The 24,583-nt window shown below is 41.1% G+C and overlaps 1 protein-coding gene across 1 annotated transcript in view; it reads right to left on the bottom strand.

Annotated features, from left to right (window-relative positions):
* Positions 1-24,583, bottom strand: part of THEM4 (thioesterase superfamily member 4) — a 45,182-nt gene that overhangs the window by 5,266 nt on the left and 15,333 nt on the right. Inside the window, exons 2-4 of the mRNA XM_004026667.4 lie at positions 16,126-16,312; positions 10,349-10,508; positions 9,415-9,525 (exon numbers count right to left, since the gene is read on the bottom strand). Coding sequence (XP_004026716.1) covers positions 9,415-9,525; positions 10,349-10,508; positions 16,126-16,312 — 458 coding nt within the window. The remainder of the gene's footprint in view (positions 1-9,414; positions 9,526-10,348; positions 10,509-16,125; positions 16,313-24,583) is intronic.

Here is a 24,583-nt window from a genome sequence, read left to right as displayed (position 1 = left end):
CATTTAAAAAGAAAAAAATTTGTTTTATTATATTTGTATATGTCTATACACACACGTGCACGCGCGCGCACACACACACATACACACACACACACACTGGAAAGGCATAACAAAGCCAAAAGATAACTCTTTGAAAAGACTAATAATCTCTGGCAAGATAGATCAAGACAATGAGAGAGAGCATACATAAATACTATTGGGGCCAAAAAGGATATAGATTTAGCTGAAATTTTTTAAAAATTGAGAATATTGTGAATATTATAACTTTATGCCAATACATTTGAAAACGCAGATGAAACAGAAAAAAGTTTCAAAAATTTATTAAAACTAAGAAGAAAATGATTAGAAAGCCTGAATAGTTGAATAAAGAAGACACTGAGGCACTAAGCGGAAGGAGGAGTCTCAATCTGAAACGAGCCTGGGTCTCTCAATCACTTCATGGGGTTACCCTCACTGACCAGGATAACCACATGGGACTATTAGGTAAACCAAAAAAGCCTATAGGTTTAAAGTAGTGAAATGTAGGAGTTACACTAGCTAATGTTACTCTAATTTACTGTAGATTTTTTTTAAAAAGTTCTTTTTTTTTTAAACCTCAAATTCAAGGTGGCCAGAACATTGGCTTGTAAGGTTCTGGTTCTGTAAAATCTATTAAGACTTAATTTATAAGCCAATACATGATCAATTTTTGCAAATGTGTGCTGGGAAAAAGAAAGTGTGCTGTTTTCTAATTATTGGATGCAGAGTTCTATGTTTGTCTAATAAACCATACTTGTTATCTTGTGATGTTTAAATTCTCCATTTTCTTTCTTTCTTTTCTTTTTCTTTTTTTTTTTGAGATGGAGTCTTGTTCTGTCGCCCAGGCTGGAGTGCAGTGGCGCGATCTTGGTTCACTGCAACCTCCGCCTCCTGGGTTCAAGCGATTCTCCTGCCTCGGCCTCCCAAGTAGCTGGGATTACAGGCACATGCCACCATGCCCAGCTTAGTTTTTGTATTTTTAGTAGAGATGGGGTTTCACCGTGTTAGCCAGGATGGTCTCAATCTCCTGACCTCATGATCCACCCACCTTGGCCTCCCAAGGTGCTGAGATTACACGCTTGAGCCACCGTGCCTGGCCTAAATCCTCCATTTTCTAATTGTTTTTTTCTTTTTTTGGAGACAGGGTCTCAGTATGTTGCTCAGGCTGCAGTTCAGTGGCTATTCACAGGAGTTACCATAGCGCATTGCAGCCTTGAACCCCTGGACTAAAGCAATCCTCCTGCCTCAGCCTCCCAAATAGCTGGGACTATAGATGTGCACCACCTCACTTGGCTCTGATTTTTTTTTTTTTTTATCTGCTTGACCTATCAATAATTGAGAACAGGCTGGGTGCTGTGTCACACCGGTAATCCTAGCACTTTGGGAGGCCGAGGTGGGCGGATCACGAGGTCAGGAATTCGAGAGCAGCCTGGTCAGCATGGTGAAACCCTGTCTCTACTAAAAATAGAAACAAATTAGCCAGGCATGGTGGTGGGTGCCTGTAGTCCCAGCTACTTGGGAGGCTGAGGCAGGAGAATTGCTTGAATCCAGCAGGCGGAGGTTGCCGTAAGCTGAGCTCGCGCCACTGCACTCCAGCCTGGGTGACAGAGCGAGACTCTGTCTTGAAAAAAAAAAAAATTGAGAACAATGTGTTGGAATCTCCCACTATATAAAGGTGGATTAGTCAACTTCTCCCTATGATTATATCAGTTTAATTTATACTCTTTATTAGACGCATATTGATTTAGTTATTATTACCTACTATTGAACTGAATCTTTTATTACTATGAAGTAGCCTTCTCTATCCGCAATATTACTTTTTTGACAGTTCATTATTTTTTCTGATCCCAGTTTTCTTCTGGTTAACTTTTGTGTAGCATATTTTCTCTTCCTTTTAAACTTTTTGGTGTCATTTCAAAAATATGTCTCATACAGTTTCTAGTTTTTTACATTTAAAAATTCAATATTATAATCTGTCTTTGAACTGATGGTTTGGTCTATTTATAGAGAGTCATTACTGATTTATTTAGACGTATTTCTAACATCTTATTTTGGCTTATTATTTGACTCGCTTTTTCTAACCCTCTTTTTTTCCTTGCCTTTTTAAAAATTGAGTTTTACTACTTGTTTGATCTTGTATTGTTTTAGATATTAGTTACACACTCATTTTCTCTTATTTTAATCATTCTCTCCACTGAAAAATATGAGGATGTATCAACATTAACTCTGTTCATCTCCTCCCAAACTACATGCTATTGTTATCCAGTATTTTAGCTGTCCTTTTGTTAATCACTATAATTTATTTATTGTAAATTTTTATTTTTATTATTTTTAGAGATGGGTTCTCAGTCTGTCCCCCAGGCTGGAGTGCAGTGGCGCAATCATAGCTTACTGCAACCTTGAACTCTTGGGCTCTAGCGATCTTCCTGCCTCAACCTCCCAAGTAGTTAGGACCACAGGCATGAGCCACTGCAACACACCAATCCTCAGAATTTAGACATCAATATTACTTATAGACTCTATTTAGATTTTAGTTATCTACATGTTTACCAATTAATTTGCTCATGATTCCTCCTTTCATCCTCCTGCCTGTTGGGATTGCTTTCCTTCTTTCTAAAGTCCACCATTTAGGAGCTCCCTGGGTGTTGTCCTGCTGTTCCATAAATTCTCTCCATTTGTTTGAATGACAGCACCTTCATTTTGCGCTCATTTTTGAACTTTAGTTTTGCTGAGAGCATGATTTTAGATTGACATTTTCTTTTGGCAGATGTTTTATTGTCTTCTGGCTTCTACTGTTGCTATTGAGAGGTTTACTGCCAGTGTAATGGTGCCCTCTTGCTTCTAAAAAGCAAGACTGCTCTGTAATGGCTGCTCTATCTTAGCTCTGCTTTTAAGATCTCTTTGTCTTTAGTATTCTCCAATTTCTCTATAATGTCTCTAGACATACTTTTAAAACCTAGCTTGATATAGATTGCTTTCTATATTGTCAATTCATGATTTTCTTTAGCTCTTGAATATGCTGACCCATTATTTCCTTAAATACTGGATCTCTTCGATTCTCTTTATTCTATTTTTCTAGGACTCTAATTAGAGCATGTTAGGTCTTTTTATTTGTCCACTATAGCTTATGCTCTCTATATTTCCCATTTCCTTTTTTCTCTGTGCTGGATTCAGGGTAATTTTTTTTTTCTCTCTCTCTGCTAAACATAGATCTGAAAATAATAATTAAAAAGCTTCATTTAGGCCGGGCATGGTGGCTCACGCCTGTAATCCCAGCACTTTGGGAGGCCGAGGCGGATGGATCATGAGGCCAGGAGTTCAAGACCAGCATGACCAACATGGCAAAAACCGATGTCTACTAAAAATACAGAAATTAGCCGGGCATGGTGGCATGTGCCTGTAATGTCAGCGACTCAGGAGGCTGAGGCAGGAGAATCGCTTGAACCCAGGAGGCGGAGGTTGGAATGAGCCAAGATTGCACCACTGACTCCAGCCTGGGTGACAGAGAGACTCCATATCAAAAAAAAAAAAAAAAAAAAGCTTCATTTAACATATTAAGCTGCTAGCTCTGAATACATTAACTGTGATCCTCAAAATATCTCTTTAAGAAAAGTATTATTGTCTTTGGTTAATGGATGAGGAAACTGAGGCCCAGAGAGGTTAGGTAATTTGCTAAAGCTGTATGGCTATTTGGTGGCACACATGGGATTCAAATCCCCAACAGTCTGATTCAAAGTTCTGCTTCCCATTTTGCATTTGAGCTTGTTTTATCTGCCAAATGACTTAGTTGAGGTGGGCATGTTCATGTATTTATGGGATATATCTCAATACCACACTAGAACAGTGGAGCTGGTGACTAATTTAGTGTTTTTAGTAATACAACCACCACCACCATCACCGAGCATATGGATCTGACAAATGAACTCTTGATTAAATTTCAATGGAAGGGGAAAATAACTTGTAGGGAGAAATGATTTGAAGGTTTACTGGGCTGTGAGATTATAAAAATCATGAGAGTTTGTATTAGTTTATTTTCATGCTACTATAAAGAACTACCTGAGACTGGGTAATTTATAAAGAAAAGAGGTTTAATTGACTCACAGTTCTGCATGGCTGGGGAGGCTTCAAGAGACTTACAATCACGGCAAAGGTGAAGGGAAAGGGGAAGGGGAAGCAAGGCACGTCTTACATGGTGGCAGGAGAGAGAGAGAGAGTGCAAGGCGGGATCTGTCAAATGCTTTTATTTATTTATTTATTTATTTATTTATTTATTTATTTATTTATTTATTTATTTTTGAGATGGAGTCTTGCTCTGTTGCCCAGGCTGGAGTGCACTGGCACAATCTCGGCTCACTGCAACTCTCAGGTTCAAGCAATTCTCCTGCCTCAGCCTCCTGAGTAGCTGGGATTATAGGCATACACCACCATGCCCAGCTAATTTTTTTTTGCATTTTCAGTAGAAATGGGGTTTCACCATGTTGGTCAGGCTGGCCTTGAACTCCTGATCTCAGGTGATCCACTCACCTTGGCCTCCCAAAATGCTGGGATTACAGGCGTGAGCCACGGTGCCCAGCCTGCCAAACACTTTTAAACCATCAGATTTCATAAGAACTCACTATCACTAGAACAGCATGGAGGAAACTGCCCCCATGATCCAGTCACCTCTCACCAGGTCCCTCCCTTGACACATGGGGATTACAATTCTAGATGAGATTTGGGTGGGGACACAAAGCCAAACTATATCAGAGTTATAAAATGTCTAACTAAATTTTTAGTGAAAATAAAGGATTTAATTGTGCATTTTTTTTTTTTGAGATGGAGTCTCGCTCTGTTGCCCAGGCTGGAGTGCAGTGGCATGATCTCGGCTCATTGCAACCTCCCAGGTTCAAGCGATTCTCCTGCCTCAGCCTCCCAAGTAGCCTGGCCTTAACTGTGCATTTTAAAGGAACAAGCACTGGGCACGATGGCTCACACCTGTAATCTCAGCACTTTGGGAGGCTGAGGTGGGTGGATCATCTGAGGCCAGGAGTTTGAGACCAGCTTGGCCAACATGGTGAAACCTCGTCTCTACTAAAAATACAAAAATTAGCCGGGTATGGTGGCCTATGTCTGTAATCCCAGCTACTTGGGAGGCTAAGGCAGGAGAATTGCTTGAACCCAGGAGGTAGAGGTTGCAGTGAGCTGAGATTGAGCCACTGCACTCCAGCCTGGGTGGCAGAGTGAGACTCTGTCTCAAAATAATAAATAAATAAATAAATAAATAAATGAAGGAAGGAAGAAGCTTCCAGAATGTGTTGGCTACAAATTAGAAACACAGTGCCACAAGATTATTAAAGTGATCTGAGCTTCTGATTTAAAAAAATACAGAATGAAAAGCAATCGAAACTCTAAAAACCAAACAAAACCCAGAAGCCTAGGGATTGTCATTTTCCCTTTTCAAGAAAACTATTGAGTGTATTTTTAAAGCTTTCTTTTAAATTCTTGCAGTGGAGTGATATTTAGAAGTAACTCCTGTGTTATCTATCCACAAGAATTCACATTTACCCCTCTTGTTCTTACATCAGTCAGGTATCAAAGAAACCTTTCTATATAGACTGCCCACAAGGCGGGGTAGTTATAATAGGAAAATGGAGAGAAAGAAATGACATTCCACAGCTTTTGAGTTTCTAGCAAATTCAGAGGAAATGTTCTGACCTTTACCAGCATACCTTTTTATCAGGGTAATTTCTTCAGTTCTATATTTCTGTTCACTTTCAGCTGTGTTTAAATAGTCCTTTAACCTATTCACTGAGGTATTTTTTTGTTTTTAAACAATTACACTTTCATTTCCTTTTTTTTTTTTTTTTTTTGAGATGGAGTCTCACTCTGTCGCCCAGGCTGGGGTACAATGGTGCAATCTCAGCTCACTGCAACCTCTGCCTCCTGGGTTCAAGTGATTCTCCTGCCTCAGCCTCCCAAGTAGCTGAGATTACAGGTGCGCACCACCACGCCCAGCTAATTTTTGTATTTTCAGTAGAGACGGGGTTTCACCATGTTGGTCAGGCTAGTCTCAAACTCCTGACCTCGTAATCTGCCCATCTCAGCCTCCCAAAATGTTGGGATTACAGGCGTGAGCCACCACGCCCGGCCTACAATCTCATTTCTCAAAGTTTTATTAGGTTCCATGGCAAACCTGCCTAATAATTTTTATAGTTATCGTTGTTTTCTCTTTTTGTGATTTCATCTTTTATTTATTTATTTATTTATTTTTCTCATGGAGTATCGCTCTGTTGCCCAGGCTGGAGTGCAGTGGCACAATCTTGGCTCACTGCAGCCTCCATCTCCCAGGTTCAAGCGATTCTTCTGCCTCAGCCCCCCAAATAGCTGGGATTACAGGCACGTGCCACCACACCTGGGTAATTTCTGTATTTTTAGTAAAGTCAGGGTTTTGCCATGTTGACCAGGGTGGTCTTGAACTCTTGACCTCAGGTGATCCACCCGCCTTGGCCTCCCAAAGTGCTGGGATTACAGGCGTGAGCCACCGTGCCCAGCCTCATCTTTTATTTCTTTAAACATCTCATACTTTATTCATTTATATTGTGTATTTGATTATCATCATATCTTAGATCCCTGAGGTCTAAATCTTATTTATTGTTTCTGTTGATAGTCACCCTTGGTAGTTTCTTTCCTTGTGTATTTGGTACAGGATCTACTTGTTTTGAAGGAGGAATGTCCTTTAGCATTTCTTGTTTGCATGTTGCATGAAGAAATCGAATCAGGAGCTTCTCAACTCATGTGTCATGAATGGGTCATTGGCATGCTGAGGTACTTACCCTTTCAGCTGGCTAGTCATCACTAGTTTGACCTGCTTTGTCTATTTTTTATCTTAATGTGCTAGGCACAAGGAGATAAATCAAGTGGGATATTTGGATCAGAGGGCTGGAAATTATTTGAAATCATTAAGGAATAATCTTGCTTCTTAAAGGAAGTAAGGTAGATTAAGGCATCTGATGATTAATTGACACTGCAAATTATTTTCAATTAAAATATAATCCCAGGTTTTTACCTGTAGCATCTTGAAGGACCATCAAGTAATCATATTAAATTTAATGTTATTATTACTATTATTATGAACCTAAATAACTGTATACAAAAAAACAGAGAGTGATAAATATTAAATTCTAAACTACTTATAAAATCCAATACTTTATTCTGGTCTTTAGTCATCAACTAACAGAAGACAATGGAGGCTGTGTGTTGTAGTGAAGAGCATCAGATTTGGTGTCATAAGATGTGAGTTCTAATTCTGACTAAATTGCTCTCTATCCATATGACTTCAGGTAAAACTTCTTTTCAGTATGTTTTCCAATTGTGGGGAACAAATGAACAGCAATGCAACTGATTTTTGTGGATGGTTTATTGGGTGGGACAAACACTAAGCATAGAGTTTGGCAGGTTCTGTTTCCCATTTTGCATTTGAGTATGTGCTTAAGACACAAACACTTTTTGAGATAAACAGCAATCTAAATACTTTGTTTCAGCTTGTTTTCAAAGTAACCGTTTACATTTATTTTTTAGGAACGATGTTGTACTTCATTATCCAACTTTATTTGAACATGGAAAAATATTTTTAAAAACATGGGACATGGAAAAATATAAAAAACTTAATTTTTAATATATTCTTTATCATGTTAAGAAAACCCAGATTTCTAGAATCTAATTTATAGTTATAACTAATATGAAATATTGACCATCTGTAAATATGTCAACTTTCCCCAAATTAATCTCTAGAATCAATGTAATTGCTATTAAAATCATTAAAAGGAGGTACAATGACAATCTGGGTTTAAAGGTTAAAAATCTAAGGCACAACTAGGAATAGAAAGAAACTCTCTCAACATAATAAAGGCTATTTATGAAAACCCTACAACTAACATCATGCTAAATGGTAAAAGACTAAAACCTTTTCATTTAAGATCAGAAACAAGACAAGGATGCCCACTTTTGCCACTTCTATTCTACATGGTACTAGAAGTCCTAGCCAGAACAATTAGGCAAGAAAAAGAAATCAAAGGTATTCAAATTGGAAAGGAAGAAGTACAAAGATCTGTTTACAAATGACATGACTTTGTATACAGAAAATCCTAAAGATTCCACAAAAATCTGTTAGAATGAATAAACAAATTCAGCAAAGCTGCAAGATGTAAAATCAACACAGAAAAAGCAGTTGCATTTCTATACACAAACAATGACTAATCCAAAAAGGAAATTAAGAAAACAATTAAGGCCAGGTGCAGTGACTCACGTCTGTACTCCCAGCACTTTGGGAGGCCAAGGCAGGCGGATCACTTGAGGCCAGGAGTTTGAGATCAGCCTGGCCAACAAAGTGAAACACTGTCTCTACTGAAAATACAAAAAATTAGCCAGCTGTGGTGGTGCATGCCTGTAATACCAGCTACTTGGCAGGCTGAGGCATGAGAATAGCTTGAACCTGGGAAGTGGATGTTGCAATGAGCTGAGATCATGCCGCCACACTCCAGCCTGGGCAATAAAGTGAGACTTTGTCTCAAAAAAAAATAATAATAATAATAAAAAAATTAAAAATAAAAAAATCAAAAAGAATAAAATACATAGGAATAAACTTAACCAAAGATCAAAAGTCTTATACACTGAAAACTACAAAACATTGATGAAAAAAATCAAAGACACAAATAAATGGAAAGACATCTGTGCCTGTGGACTGAAAAGACTTGGTGTTTTGTGTGTGTGTGTGTGTGTGTGTGTGTTTTTGTTTTGTTTTTTTTACAGTTGGGGTCTTGTTGCCCACCCTGGAGTGCAGTGGCATGATCCTAGCTCACTGTAGCCTTGAACTCCTGGGCTCAAGCAATCCTCTCAAGAAGCTAGGACTACAGACGTGCACTGCTGGGCCCAGCTAAATTTTTAAAAAATTAATTTTGTTATGTAGTAGATGTTGGTGCTCCACCCAGAGCCCCTTGGATCCTTTCTTCACTTGTTTTGGTTATTTTCCCCAGAGTCTGCTTTGCTCAAACACAGAGACCCTTAGAAGTACTTGGAAATTTATGGTCCCTGGGATGGCCCTGATCCTATGACCAATACATGCAAGAGTATAAAGACTCTAGCTCCCTCATCTGAGATGGAGACAATTCTGAGGCATAAATTTCATTCTAGAGCTCCCTTGTATGATCCGGCTAAAGCTATGCTTTGCTGGACTTTTGAGAGTTCAGCCTTGGTGGACTTCTTCATCTTCCCCGTCCTGCTTCTCCCACTCCCTTGCTAGTTTCCTCTGGGAGCACTTCTTTAATAATCACTTGAACACAAATTATGGTGTCAAGATCTGCAACTGGGAACCTGACTTAACAACACCTAAGGATAAATAGAGAATTACTGTGAATTTACCTTTTATAATTGATGTTGAGATTGGCAGTCATGACGATTCCCCCAGCCATCATTGCACACATACCAACAGTAGCATCAATCATGGTTGCAATGGCACCTCCATGAATGAATCTAGTTACAACAGGAGTGGAGGAGAAATGTTTTCAGAAGTTCTGAAGATAGAGAGCCTCTTGAAAGAGAAAAATTATCCAAGCATCTTCACACAATTTACTTATGAAAGGTCCACTTAGCCCATGTTCAGTGTACTGAATGCCAAATACTATGTCCCCAACTTTTTGTTCACAGCATAATAATATAGTCTTAAGTATTTGTAATAAAACCAGAACTTAATAGTAACCAGATCGCAAGCAAGCAAAAAGCTAAAATGTAATTTAGAAAATTTATATTATGTTTTTATTATTAGTCAAGTGTGGTGTCATGTGCCTGTAGTTCTGGCTACTCAGGAGACTGAGGTGAGAGGATTGCTTGAGCCCAGGAGTTCGAGGCTGCAGTGAGCTATGATCATGCCACTGCACTTCAGCCTGGGCAAAAGAGCAAGGCCTTGTCTCACAAAACAAAACAAACTATACATATTCACTGTTTAGAAATGTAGGTAATGCAAATATGAAAAAAAAGAAAAAAAAATTTAGGACCCATAATACTACCCACCTAGTCAGTGACAAGTCACTGTTAACACATTAATGATATGCTCTCAAATTATACTCTATTGCCCTATGCCCTATAATATTATAATGCTCATATATAAATATTTAATCAATATTAATAATATAGATAAGATGTCCTTTAATAATGTATTATAAACATCTTTCCATGTCAATAAATATACATCTATGTGACCATTTGAAAATCTTTATTGTAGTCCATGTACAGGACACATGGGGGCAGTGTAAGATAAAAATCTTTTAGATCCACACTTTCAGGCTATCATTCTTACCCAGGTGGTCCTTCCAGGTAAGGGCCTCCTTGAAATAAGCAAACCATCCTTTTCTCAATGTCATTGTAGAACATCACGTATTCAAAGCCCAGGCCATCATCAAAGCTTCTGGTGAAGAGCTGGGCCTGTGACATTTGTTCTTCTTTCATAAGCTTTGGGTCTATAGAAAATGAGGTGGATGGCAAATGAGAAACAAGGGTGAGAGAAATGCTATGGCAGAGCCAAGCACCTGTACCCTGCTAGAATCACATGTCAATAGATGATTGATTCAAATGTCCACAGGGTGCAAAATTGAAAGGAATGGGAGGGTCTCAATGAAACAGAAGATAGGATCTTTGCCCTTGTGGAATTAACAGTCCAACTGGGGACAGAGTAAACAGACATGAAATCAAAACGAAGTACCCACACATGGCAATCAGGAATATAGTATATAAACACTAACAATATACTGAATAAAATGGTACGGTAAAGACGGAAATCCTTCTTGGAAGAACTGTGGTTTAAATGCAATTTACAGAAAATAAAAAATGTAACAGAAAGGAGGTTTCCCTGGCAGACATGAGTTGAGTCTGAATCAGCAACAGGGTCAGTTCAGCCCAACACTCATGTGATTGTGACTCTAAGCCCCCAAAACTGACAGTGAGAACCATTAGGGTTCATGAAATCAGATTGTGGGTTGTAACCAGGCTTCTTTTTTTTTTTTTTTTTTTGACAGAGTTTCGCTCTTATTGCCCAGGCTGTAGTGCAATGGCGTGATCTCAGCTCACCGCAACCTCCGCCTCCCGGGTTCAAGCGATTCTCCTGCCTCAGCCTCCTGAGTAGCTGGGATTACAGGCGCCCACCACCACGCCTGACTAATTCTGTATTTTTAGTAGAGACGGGGTTTCTCCGTGTTGGTCAGGCTGTTCTTGAACTCCCGAACTCAGGGATCCGCCCGTCTCGGCCTCCCAAAGTGCTGGGATTATAGGCGTGAGCCACAGCGCCCGGCCATTAACCAGGCTTTAAAAAGAAACAGAACACTTAGTTAACAGAACCATATACTCTGGGTAAGTAATAGTGCACTTGTTTAGACACAGTTTTTTTTCACTTACACAATTGTGAGCAAGTTGGGGAAACTGGATTGAATCAAAATATAGGTCACTTCAAAATAAAGATCGAAAGCCATTGCTCTCAAGAAATAGTGCATTTATCCTTTTGTATCTATTTTAAAATTTAATCCCCCTACTCACCTTTCTTTCATAGCTCATCATGATTTGCCATATATAAAACTGTTTATTTCTATTGAATTTATATTTACAAACGTGGAAAAGGATACAGATGAGAAGATCCAGGAGAAGTGGGGAGAGGGACAGGAAGGATGCATTTGAATTAGGTCATGAGCATCTCAGGGCAGGCACCCTGTCTTTTAGACTTTGCATACCCAACAAATGGCACAGATGTGCACATACTATATACACTTAAGCAGTTGTTGAGTGAATTGATGGTTTAGGACAGACAAGGAAACTTAAAATTGGGGATCAGTATTATGGTGCAGTGGAAAGAACCTTGGCCTGTGAGTTGGGAAAATTAAATTATTGGCCTACCTCTGGCCTAGAACTCACTCTTTTGCACTACACTTTATCCATACAATGAGGAGATAAAACAAAATGAGCTCTAAGATCTCTTCCAACTCTGACATTCCAGGACTTCAGGATAAGATAGGTGTTAAGCGCTTATAATTGTTTTACTTAGGAGTTCGAGATTTCTGGTCTAGATTGGCAAACCTTGAGCTTATTTCATAAAAATGAGAAAAATAAGGTCTGGGTTGAGTTAAAATGTAGGTCATTTCAAAATAAAGACCAAAAGCTACTACTCTCAAGAGGATGCATTTGTCCTTCGTGATGGTGAAAGAAGTTTGTTGGAAATGCAGAATCTCAGGTTCTACTTCTGACCTTCTGAAGCAGAACTTGCATTTTAACAAGAGTCCTAGGTGCTTCATATTCATTTTTAAGTCTGAAAGGCAACAGTATTTTAAGAAATGGGATAGCACTGAAAATAGCATTGGAATAACATGATGAGATTTGCACTTTGAATCATTCTGACAGTTCAGTGGAAGAAGGGCTTTGAGGAGGATAAGAATGGAGACAAGAGATGAGACTACAAAAATCACAATCACCAAACTTATCTGCTAGATGGGGTGATTTTCTCTAGCAATGCTTAACTATGTGAAAGTCAGTTCAAAGTAAAGATGGCAGATGGTTGGATTCATCCAGGGCTGGGGTTTTCCTAGGTTAGGTGGGCTACAAAAGTTCAGACAGATGAGGGCTATGGGATCATGAGAAAGTAAAGGATTCAATGAACTCAGAAGGTCTTAATGAAATAGCAATTGTTTCTGAGGGGCCTTTGAACAAGTAAGCTGCGGAAAGGAAAAATGCTGTCATCAGAAAACAGGATGTTTAAATGTATGCATTTGGAGGCTGTGTACTGTCTGAAGATAAGGCTCGAGATGTTCATGGGAGTGTGTGGCTGGGGCTGGGGGATAAGAAAAGTTCATAGGTGATGAGGAAGCACATAAACTGAGGAGCCACTGTGTGGATGCTCGAGTTGCTGAGGATGCTGAATGGAGTTGGGTAGATAGCGGACCAGCTGCTGAAATACTCAACACTGAGGGAGAGATTGACAGATGACAGCAACAAGGAGGAGAAGAGGAGAGTGACAAAGTTAGATAGTATAAACTCAAAGAAACAGAGGTTTTTTGTTTTTGTTTTTTTTTTTTGAGACAGAATCTTGCTCTGTCACCCAGGCTTGTCTCAAACTCCTGGCCTCAAGTGATCTGCCACTTTGGCCTCCCAAAGTGTTGAGCCACTGTGCCCAGCCCAGAGGGCTTTTTAAGATGAGGGGAAGTAATGGTTTGAAAACAAGTGTGGGTAGCAAAGAGGACCTCAAACTCCTCTTGATTCTGAGAGGGTCAAATTTTAGTCAAGAGCGAATGAGGGTTGGATGAAGAAATGAGCAAAATGTAGGAATGGAACCCTGGAAAACATTGACATTTAAGGAGCAAGTAGAAGGAGGAGGGAAGATTGGTCTGAAAGGTTTATGAAAGCCAAAAGAAAATGTTTCAATGAGAATGAGACAGGGAGGTCTAGTAGAGTAAGTGCTGAAGAATGCACACTGAATTTGGCACTTCCGTCACTAGTGGCTTCAATGAAGACATTTCAGTAGAGCTGTGATGGTAGAAGCCAGATTGTGCTGGGATAAGGACAGTCAGTTGTGTGATGTGCTAACAGTTGGAAGAGAATAAGTAATACAAACTACACATTTTTCCTCTTCATTTATAAAACAGAATAATTCTTCCCTCGAGATATATCAGAGATTCTGCAAAGAAACTTAAAAACTCTATAATTTTTCTTGATTAGTTTTATTTTTGTTTTATTCATTCCTTCAGCAAATACTAAAATATCTACCATGAGGAAACTGAGGCACAGAAAGGTAAAGTGCCTTGCTCAAAGTTGCACAGCTTTAAATTGTGGAACCAGAATTTGAACCCAGGCACTAAATTTCAACCATTTAATTAAGAAGTTGTCAACTTCTGGATGGTCTCTAAAGCCGAGAGACTGCATGAGATTACCAATGGAGTGTGGAGAACAGAGGAGTACTAAGGACTGAGACTTGAGGGCACCCCAACATGAAGGGTTTGAGGATGGGGAAGAACCAGCCCAAGAAACTGAAAAGGAGGCAACAGTGAAGTGGAGAATGTGGTGTCCTGGAAGTTATGTTCAAATAGAAAGGAGTCAACAGCTGTGCCAAAAGCTGAGAGGTTAGCGGACTCAGCAACATGAAGGTCACTGGTACCTTTGGCAAGAGCTGTTTTGAGGGAGTGGGTTCAAGACAGGCTGGGCACAGTGGCTCACGCCTGTAATCCCTGCACTTTGGGAGGCCAAGCTGGGGCAGATCACTTGAATTTAGGAGTTCGAGACCAGCCAGGCCAACATTGTGAAACCGTGTCACTATTAAAAATATAAAAATAAGCCGGGTGTGGTGGCATGCACCTGTAATCCCAGCTACTTGAGAGGTTGAGGTGGGAGAATCACTTGAACCCGGGAGGAGGAGGTTGCAGTGAGCCGAGGTCACGCCACTGCATTCCAGCCTGAGTGACAGAGTGAGACTCATTCTCAAAACCGAAAAAAACAAAACAAAACAAAACAAAAAAACCCAAAACAAAAGAGAGAAAGAGAGACTGGGAAGAGAGAAATGCAGTTGTGGCATGTTTATATGCTGATACAAAACATCTAGCAGAGATGGATGTCCTTCAGTAGGCCAAAGAAAATGGAATGCAGCGCACAAATGGAAGGCTTGGTCTCCCTAAGAGTGTGGATGGTTCACTCACAGCAGGAAGAAGCAGAACATCAGGCACAGATGCAGGGAGGAGGATATGTGAGGCAATGGGAGACTGGGAGTTCTCTTCTGACTGCTTTTATTTTCTCTTAGTGAGATAGGAAGCGAGACCAACTGAGGGTGAGAAGGGAAAGTATTAGAGACATAAGAAGAAAGAAAAAGGCAGAAAATACTCATCCAGTAAGGGAGGAGAGTGAATAAACTAGGGAAACATGAAGTATGGTTGTTGGGCAATATTGAGAGCCTTCTTTTTCTCTTTTTTTTTTGTAGGGGGGGAGACAGTCTCACTCTGTTGCCCAGGATGGAGTGCAGTGGCGCGATCTCAGCTCACTGCAACCTCTGCCTCCTGGATTCATATAATTCTTCTGCCTCAGCCTCCCAAGTAGCTGGAATTACAGGTCCCTGCCACGAGGCCCAACTAATTTTTTTTTGTATTTTTAGTAGAGACGAGGTTTCACCATGTTGGCCAGGCTGGTCTTAAACCCCTGACCTCAAGTGATCCGCCCGCCTCAGTCTCCCAAAGTGCCGGGATTATAGGCATGAGCCACAGTGCCTGGCCCAAGGGCCTTCTTAAAAGTCAGTTAAAAAAAACCAACCACCACCTAAAGATGTGTTTGGATGATTAAAAGATAATGAGTAACTCAGAAATATCTGTGAATGATTCAGTATACTATAATGATGGATATCTGTCATTATACAGTTGTTAAAACCCACGGAAAACATAATACGAAGAGTGAACCCTAAAACAAACTATGGACCTTAATTAAGAATAATATATCAATATTGGCTCATCAATTGTAACAAATAAACCACAGTAATGTGAGATGTTAATAATAGGAGAAATTAGGGGTGGGGAGGGGATAAAGGGTATATGGGAACTCTCTGTACTTTAGGCTAATTTTTCTATAAAATTATAATGCTAAAAAAGTATATTAGTAAAAAAACACAGAAGGATAGGAATTGCCATGTGTGTGTTTTGGGTGTTGGGTGGGTTGCCCTGGGGATTTAGATACTGGGAGATGTGGGTGTAACCTGAGTGTTCTAAGCTTCTTAGGGTGATATAACCAGATATGGGATAAAGGGTGAAATGAGATTAGATGACAGCCTCAAGATGGAGAGGTGATGAGGTTGTAGGAGGGTGGAAGCTCTCTGGGGCCCTTTCTTCACTCTTGCTAATGGTGACAAGAATGCCAGGGTGGGAGCAGTCTTATTCTTGACAATAGGCTTTATGCTCTCCAATCTGCAAAGTTTATTGTGATTTCTGGTCTATAAAATTGGTGACTATAGAACCATAATCCTGCATTATATTCTTTCTTTTTTTCAGGTAGTAACTAGTACTTCAATCTGTTCTTAGCTTTATATTTGATGCTCAGATATATTAATGGGAAAGTGGCTGTTTCTACCAAGAAAACGGGTTTTGAAGTCTTGAATCCTTTCAGTAGGTGTACGTTTATATGAAGGCAAACGTTTCCAGGAGCCATCTTCACATTTCTTCATAAACTGGTCAAAGAGCAGTCTTAGGTCCTTGTTCCAGCTGGGGTTGGGGACAGAACAGTCCTTAAGAATGACTTCCTCAGAAGAAAATGACCTCTAAAAGACAGAAGAAAAAGAAAAATAAGTAATGGGAGGGGCATTCTATTTCATAACATATTCTCCCAATTTCTAAGATTATCTTGCTGCTCTTCTTCTCCCCATAAGCTTGTCACTTCAAAATGGAAGGGAATTTCAGGGATCACCTGGTCCAACCTCCTTGGGAAAATGAGAGATTGAGAGAGGGAAAATGATTTGCTCAACATCACCCAGCGAGCTATTGACAGAGCCAGGATTATGCTCAGGTCTGCTGATTCCATTCTTTTTTTCCAGACTTTAATCAAGCACAGGTAAGCCCAGCACACTGGAGATGGAGGTTAAGAACAGGCATTATCTTCCATGTTGAAAGCGCTTCCATTGGCTATGCACAGGAAGTTAGGGGATAAGGGAGAAGTACTCATCTAGGATTAGGGGTTCAGGAAGGGGTCCTTTGACTTGAATATTGATTAGATAAGCAGAAATTAGCCAGCTGGAAAAAGTATTACAGGCAAAAAAAACCACTGGAATATAGTTTGGATGTGTGTTCCCGCTCAAATCTCATATTGAAATCTAATCCCCAAAGTTGGAGGTGGGCCCTGGTTGGAGGTGAATGGATCATGGGGGTGAATTTCTCATGAACGGTTTAGCACCATCCTCCTCGGTACTGTCCTCATGATAGTGAGTTCTCATGAGATCTGGTTGTTTAAAAGTGTATAGTACCTTGTGCCTTGCACTCTTGCTCTTGCTGTGTCCATGTGAAGTGCCTGCTCCTGCTTTGCCTTCTGCCATGACTGTAAGTTTTCTTGCTTCCTTTTTTTTTTTTTTTTTTTTTGAGACAGAGTCCCACTCTGTTGTCCAGGTTGGAGTGCAGTGGCGCGATCTTGGCTCACTGCAACCTCCACCTCCTGGGTTCAAGTAATTCTCCTCTCTCAGCCTTCTGAGTAGCTGGAGTTACAGGTGCCCCCCCACCACACCCGGCTAATTTTTGTATTTTTAGTAGGGATGAGGTTTCATCATGTTGGTCAGGCTGGTCTCGAACTTCTGACCTCAGGTGATCTGCCCACCTCGGCCTCCCCAAGTGCTGGGATTACAGGAGTGAGCCACTGTGCCCGGCTGACTGTAAGTTTTCTGAGCCCTCCCCAGCAGCCAAGCAGATGCCACCATCATGCTTCCTGTATAGCCTGTAGAAATGTGAGTCAATTAAACTTCTTTTCTTTATAAATTACGCAGTCTCAGGTATTTCTTTATAGCAATGTGAGAACAGCCTAATGCAGTGGGCAAAAGAGGCATGAAAGAGTTTTGAGGGGCCTTATTACAATCATATGAAGTAGGTACTATTTATTATCCTCATTTTGCAGATGATGAAATTAAGGCCTAAAAGAAGTTTGGCATTATTAGGGTGCAAGAGTAGGGGCAGATGGCTGCAGAAATGCATGTAAAACCTTAACACTAAGCTAACTGGCTTGAATTGTATCTGCAGTGCTCTCTGAGGGATTTTAAATGGGGGGTAACATGATTAGATCGTTCCATAATATAAAAGATAGTGGGAATGTCCAAGGTTGAAATCAGAGGGCCCTATTTGGAAGCTACTAGGGTAACTCAGGTGAGAAATCATGAGAGCATGAAGCAGAACTTGGTGACAACTTGGATAAGGAGGGTAAGGGAAAAAGAGAAATACAAGACCCAGTACCAGGATTCTGAATCCTGCAGTGAGGTGAATGACAGAGCCAATTACCAAAAAATATAGGAGAAAGAGGAGTAGGGAGCTCAGGGGACAAGTTTTTGGTGTCACAGTAACCACAACTTCCATCCATCTATTTCTGTAGCACCAAGCACTGCTATTACTCCAATGCCCAGGCAACAAATGGAACATTGCAGGGATCCTAGAGGACCTGGAAGACAAAGTGTGACTTACTAAGGAGCAGAACAAAGTGTATGCCCACAGACACCAGAAAGGAAAACTGGCTTTTTGGACTGCTGCAGTTATCTTGGAACACGTAGGATCACAGAAGCTATTAACTCCATGGCATTCTACTTTTAGCCACCCTTATCAATTCATTCAGATTTAATGTACCTACAATACACACACCGCACCATAAAACCAAAACGGGGAGGTCACAGTATGATGGGAGAACCAGCTTTCTGCTGACAGGGGCTGGCTCCAATGCTGGCTTGGTGGGAAGAATACAGAGAACCTGTCTCAAAAACTCTATGGAAGAAGAGACAGCCTGGCCTCCCAACCTATATCTTTCTTCCATGCTGGATGCTTCCTGCCCTCGAACATCGGACTCCAGGTTCTTCAGTTTTGGGACTCTGACTGGCTCTCCTTGCTCTTCAGCTTGCAGACAGCCTATTGTGGGACCTTGTGATCATTCTTAATTATTGTAGGAACATAATACATGTTGGATTGGGCAGAGTGATTCCTCCAACTTTTTTCAAAATCGTATTAGCTGAGCATGTGGAGGCTTGCATTGTGAATTTTAGTTCAAGATTGACTGCAAGAACCAGCAATCCCAAGAGGACCCACAGACCCTCTGAAGGAAGCGGACTACTCCTGCAGGGCCGGGAGACATCCCAAATACTGTGAGTGCCCCAACTGTGGAATTGGGAAAGAAAGACCCTCCTCTCCTGAACACACACCCCTACTGGAAAAGCTGGTCTGTCTGCAGGAGAAATTTCTGACTTTACCTGGAGCTGAGTCAAGTTAGAGAGCTAAGCTGAGTGAAATACAGGGGTAGGGGAAGCAGCAGAAAGGCCCTGGGAGCTCACTGGGTCCCCAAGCAGCCTATACTTGCCTGGCACCACAGGGATCCCTCAGGAGGGTGGCCAAAGGAGCAGGGGGTAAAATTCCACAGGGAGAAGAAATTCTGCGGCTGAACTTTGTAACAGTTTGAACTGGGGAGAAGCTTCCTGGCCAGAACTCAGGGAGGGCGTGAACCCGGCTTGCAGACTTCACAGGTCGGGGAAGAACTAAAGCCCTTTTCTTTTGCGGCTGGGAGGTGGAAAGCCTCAGACAAGTTTTCAAGCCTGTCTTGCCCTCCACCTGGAAACAGACTCGGGGATGTTGGAAGGGCATGGTGGGAGTGAGACCGGCCCTTCGGTTTGCATGGGAGCTGGGTGAGGCCTGTGACTGCCGGCTTTCCCCAACTTCCCTGACAACCTGTATGACTCAGCAGAGGCAGCCATAATTCTTCTAGGTACACAACTCCAGTGACCCGGGAATCTCAACCCCGTCCCCCACAGAAGCTGCAGCAAGATCCCCCCAAGGAGAGTCTGAGCTCAGATGTGCCTAGCCCCAGCCCCAGGTGATGGTCCTTCCCTATCCACCCTGGTAGCAGAAGACAAAGGGCATATAATCTTGGGAGTTCTAGGGCCCCGCCCACCACCAGTCCCTCACCATACTACTAAAGCTGATGCTTTCTGGAAAGTGCCACCTCTTGGCAGGAGGCCAACCAGCACAAAAGTAGAGCATTAAACCAAAGCTAAGAACCCTCACAGAGTCCACTGCACCCTCTGCCACCTCCACCAGAAAAGGCACTGGTATTCATGGCTGGGAGACCCATAGACAGCTCACATCACAGGACTCTGTGCAGACAAGTCCTAGTACCAACCCAGAGCTGGGCAGACTCACTGGGTGGCTAGACCCAGAAGAGAGATAACAATCACTGTAGTTCGGCTCACAGGAAGCCACATCCACAGGAAAAGGGGGAGAGTACTACATCAGTGGAACACCCTGTGGAACACAAAAATCTGAACAACAGCCTTCAGCCCTAGACCTTCCCTTTGACAGAGTCTACCTACCCAAATGAGAAGGAACCAGAAAACCTACCCAGGTAATATGACAAAACAAGGCTTGTCGACATCCCCCAAAAATCACACTAGTTCACCAGCAATGGATTCAAACCAAGAAGAAATCCCTGATTTATCTGAAAAAGAATTCAGGAGTTAGCTATTAAGGCAATCAGGGAGATACCAGAGAAAGGCAAAGCCCAATGCAAGGAAATCCAAAAAATGATACAAGAAGTGAAGGGAGGGCCAGGTGTGGTGGCTCACGCCTGTAATCCCAGCACTTTGCGGGGCCAAGGTGGGCAGATCACAAGGTCAAGAGATTGAGATCATCCTGGCCAACATGGTGAAACCCCATCTCTACTAAAAATACAAAAATTAGCTGGGCGTGGTGGCACACGCCTGTAGTTCCAGCTACTTGGGAGGCCGAGGCAGGAGAATTGCTTGAACCTGGGAGGTGGAGGTTGCAGTGAGCCAAGATTGTGCCACTGCAATCCAGCCTGGGCGACAGAGTGAGACTTTGTCAAAAAAAAAAAAAAAAAAAAAAAGAGGGAGAAATATTCAAGGAAATAGACAGCTTAAAGAAAAAACAATAAAAAATTCAGGAAATTTTGGACACACTTTTAGAAATGCAAATTAACCTAATCCAACAGAGAAAGAAAAAGAACAAGAAAATATGAACAAAGCCTCCAAGAAGTCTGGGATTTTGTTAAACTACCAAACCTAAGAATAATTTGTCTTCCTGAGGAAGAGGACAATTCTAAAAGCTTGGAAAACATATTTGGGGGAATAATTGAGGAAAACTTCCCTGGTCTTGCTAGAGATCTAGACATGCAAATACAAGAAGCACAAAGAGCACCTGGGAAATTCATCACAAAAAGATCTGCACCCAGACACATTGTCATCAGGTTATCCAAAGCTAAGACAAAGGAAAGAATCTTAAGAGCTGTGAGAAAGAAGCACCAGGCAACCTACAAAGGAAAATCTATCAGCTTAACAGCAGATTTCTCAGCAGAAACCCTACAAGCCAGAAGGGATTGGGGCCCTATCTTCAGCCTCCTCAAACAAAACAATTATCAGCCAAGAATTCTGTATCCAGTGAAACTAAGTATCATATATGAACAAAAGATACAGTCCTTTTCAGGCAAACAAATACTGAGAGAATTCGCCATTACCAAGCCACCATTACAAGAACTGCTAAAAGGAGCTCTAAATCTTGAAACAAATCCCAGAAACCCATCAAAACAGAACCTCTTTAAAGCATAAATCACACAGGACCTATAAAACAAAAATACAAGTTAAAAAGCAAAAACAAAAAATAAAAAAAACCCCCACAGTACACAGGCAACAAAGAGCACAATGAACACAATGGCACCTCACATTTCAATAATAACATTGAATGTAAATGGCCTAAGTGCTCCACTTAAAAGACACAGAACTGCAGAATGGATAAGAACTCACAAACCAACTATATGCTGTCTTCAAGAGACTCACCTAGCACATAAGGACTCAAATAAACTTAAAGGGTGGAAAAAGGCATTTCATGCAAATGGACACCAAAAGCAAGCAGAGATAGGTAGCTATTCTTACATCAGACAAAACAAACTTTAAAGCAACAGCAGTCAAAAAAGACAAAGAGGGACATTATACAATGGTAAAAGGCCTTGTCCAAAAGGAAAATATCACAATCCTAAACATATATGCACCTAACACTGGAGCTCCCAAATTTATAAAACAATTACTAACAGACCTAAGAAATGAGATAGACAGCAACAAAATAATAGTGGGGGACTTCAATACACCACTGACAGCTGCTGGGGATAGGCCCCCAAATCTGGCCATAAACCGGCCCCAAAACTGGCCATAAACAAAATCTCTGCAGCACTGTGACATATTCGTGATGGCCCTGATGCCCATGCTGAAGGTTGTGGGTTGACCGGAATAAGGGCAAGGAACACCTGGCCCAATCAGGGCAGAAAACTGCTTAAAGGTGTTCCTAAGCCACAAACAATAGCATGAGCAATCTGTGCCTTAAGGACATGTTCCTGCTGCAGATAACTAGCCAGAGCCCATCCCTTTGTTTCCCCTAAGGAATACTTTTAGTAAATCTATAATCTATAGAAACAATGTTTATCACTGGCTTGCTGTCAATAAATATGTGGGTAAATCTCTGTTAGGGGCTCTCAGCTCTGAAGGCTGTGAGACCCCTGATTTCCCACTCTACACCCTATATTTCTGTGTGTGTCTTTAATTCCTCTAGCACTGCTGGGTTAGGGTCTCCATAACTGAGCTGGTCTTGGCAGATAGCACTAGACAAGTCATCAAGACAGAAAGTCAACAAAGAAACAATGGATTTAAACTATACCTTGGAACAAATCGACTTAACAGATACATACAGAACATTTCATCCAACAACCACAGAATACACATTCTATTCAACAGTGCATGGAACTTTCTCCAAGATAGATCATGATAGGCCATAAACAAGCCTCCATAAATTTAAGAAAATTGAAATTATATCAAGCACTCTCTCAGACCATAGTGGAATAAAACTGGAAATCAACTCCAAAAAGGAACCTTCAAAACCATGCAAATAGGCCAGGTGCTGTGGCTCATGCCTGTAATCCCAGCACTTTGGGAGGCTGAGGTGGGAGGATCACCTGAAGTCAGGAGTTCGAGATCAGCCTGACTAACACGGCAAAACCCAGTCTCTACTAAAAATACAAAAATCAGCCAGGAGTGGTGGCATGCGCCTGTAATCCCAGCTACTCAGGAGACCGAGGCAGGAGAACTGCTTGAACCCAGGAGGCAGAGGTTGCAGTGAGCTGAGATTGTGCCACTGCACTCCAGCCTGGGCAACAAGAGCGAAACTCTGTCTCAGAAACAAACAAACAAAAAAACCAAAAAAACCGTGCTCCTGAATGAGCATTGGGTCAAAAATGACATCAAGATGGAAATTTAAAAAATTCTTCAAACTGAATGACAATAATGACACAGCCTATCAAAACCTCTGGGATACAGCTATGGCAGTGCTAGGAGGAAAGTTCATAGCCCTAAATGCCTACCTCAAAAAGTCTGAAAGAGCACAAACAGACAAAACCACAATGCGATACCACCTTACTCCTGCAAGAATTGCCATAATAAAAAAACTCAAAAAACAGTAGATGTTGCCATGGATGCAGTGATCAAGGAACATTTCTACACTGCTGGTGGGAATGTAAACTAGTATAGCTGCTATGGAAAACAGTGTGGAAAAGAAGTCATTATTCGAAAAAGATACTTGCACATGCATGTTTATAGCAGCATCATTCCCAATTGCAAATCATGGAACCAACCCAAATGCCCAACGCAAAATCGTGGAACCAACCCAAATTCCCAGTGACCTGGATGAGACTGGAGACTATTATTCTAAGTGAAGTAACTCAGGAATGGAAAACCAAACATTGTATGTTCTCAATTATATGGGAGAGCTAAGCTATGAGGACGCAAAGGCATAAGAATGATACAATGGACTTTGGGGACTTGGGGGGAAGAATGGGAGGGGGATGAGGGATAAAAGACTATAAATATGGTGCAGTGTATAATGCTCAGGTGATGGGTGCACCAATATCTCACAAATCACTAGTGTAAAGAACTTACTCATGTAACCAAATACCACCTGTACCTGAATAACTTATGGAAAAATAAAATTAAAAAATAAAAATTAAACAAAACAGATCAAAACTAAACTCTATGGAAGATGAGGTGTGGTGGCACACCTGTAGTCCCAGAACCTTGGGGGTGCCAAGGCGGGTGGATCACTTGAGGTCAGGAGTTTGAGACCAGCCTGGCCAACATGGTGAAACCCCATCTCTACAAAAAAATACAAAAATTAGCCAGGTGTGATGGTGTGTGCCTGTGGTCTCAGCTACTTGGGAGGCTGAGGAACGAGAATTGCTTGAACTGGGGAGGTGGAGGTTGCAGTGAGCCAAGACTGCACCACTGCACTCCAGTCTGGGCAACAGAGTGAGATTCTGTCTCAAAAACAAACGAACAAAAAACTCTACAGAATAAAAACGTCCTGGCTGAAAAAAAGGAAGTCCTGACTTTGGAGTATCAGAGGGTTGGGGATACATGATCAGGGTTGAAACCACTTTGCCCTTAGCCCAGAATTTGTAATCTTTTTCCATATATATATATATTTTTAATTGGTTCATCCTTCCAGAACCCAGCTCAGAAAATTTGGGAAAGAAAGAAAAGAAAAAGTTTTAAACCCACCCATCTCTCCCTCTTAATATAATTAATGGCAAATTTTCTTTCCTCCAAATTTTTTAAATATAATTTTTCCTAATATACTTGTAATCTCAGTAAAAACAAAAACAAACAAAACTTTAAAAATCCCACAATTTTGCTTTCTACGTTTACCACTTGAAATTATTTAGTGTTCACTTTCTCCGTAATATCAGTTACCACCATTTTCAATAGCAGAAAAATAGTCCATTAAACTTATATACTATATAATTAGCC

This window comes from Gorilla gorilla, chromosome 1 (assembly GCF_029281585.2).
Source record: "Gorilla gorilla gorilla isolate KB3781 chromosome 1, NHGRI_mGorGor1-v2.1_pri, whole genome shotgun sequence".
NCBI classification, from domain to species: Eukaryota; Metazoa; Chordata; class Mammalia; order Primates; family Hominidae; genus Gorilla; species Gorilla gorilla.
Note: the sequence above shows the minus strand (reverse complement) of the source record. Positions and strands in the feature narration are given on the sequence as shown.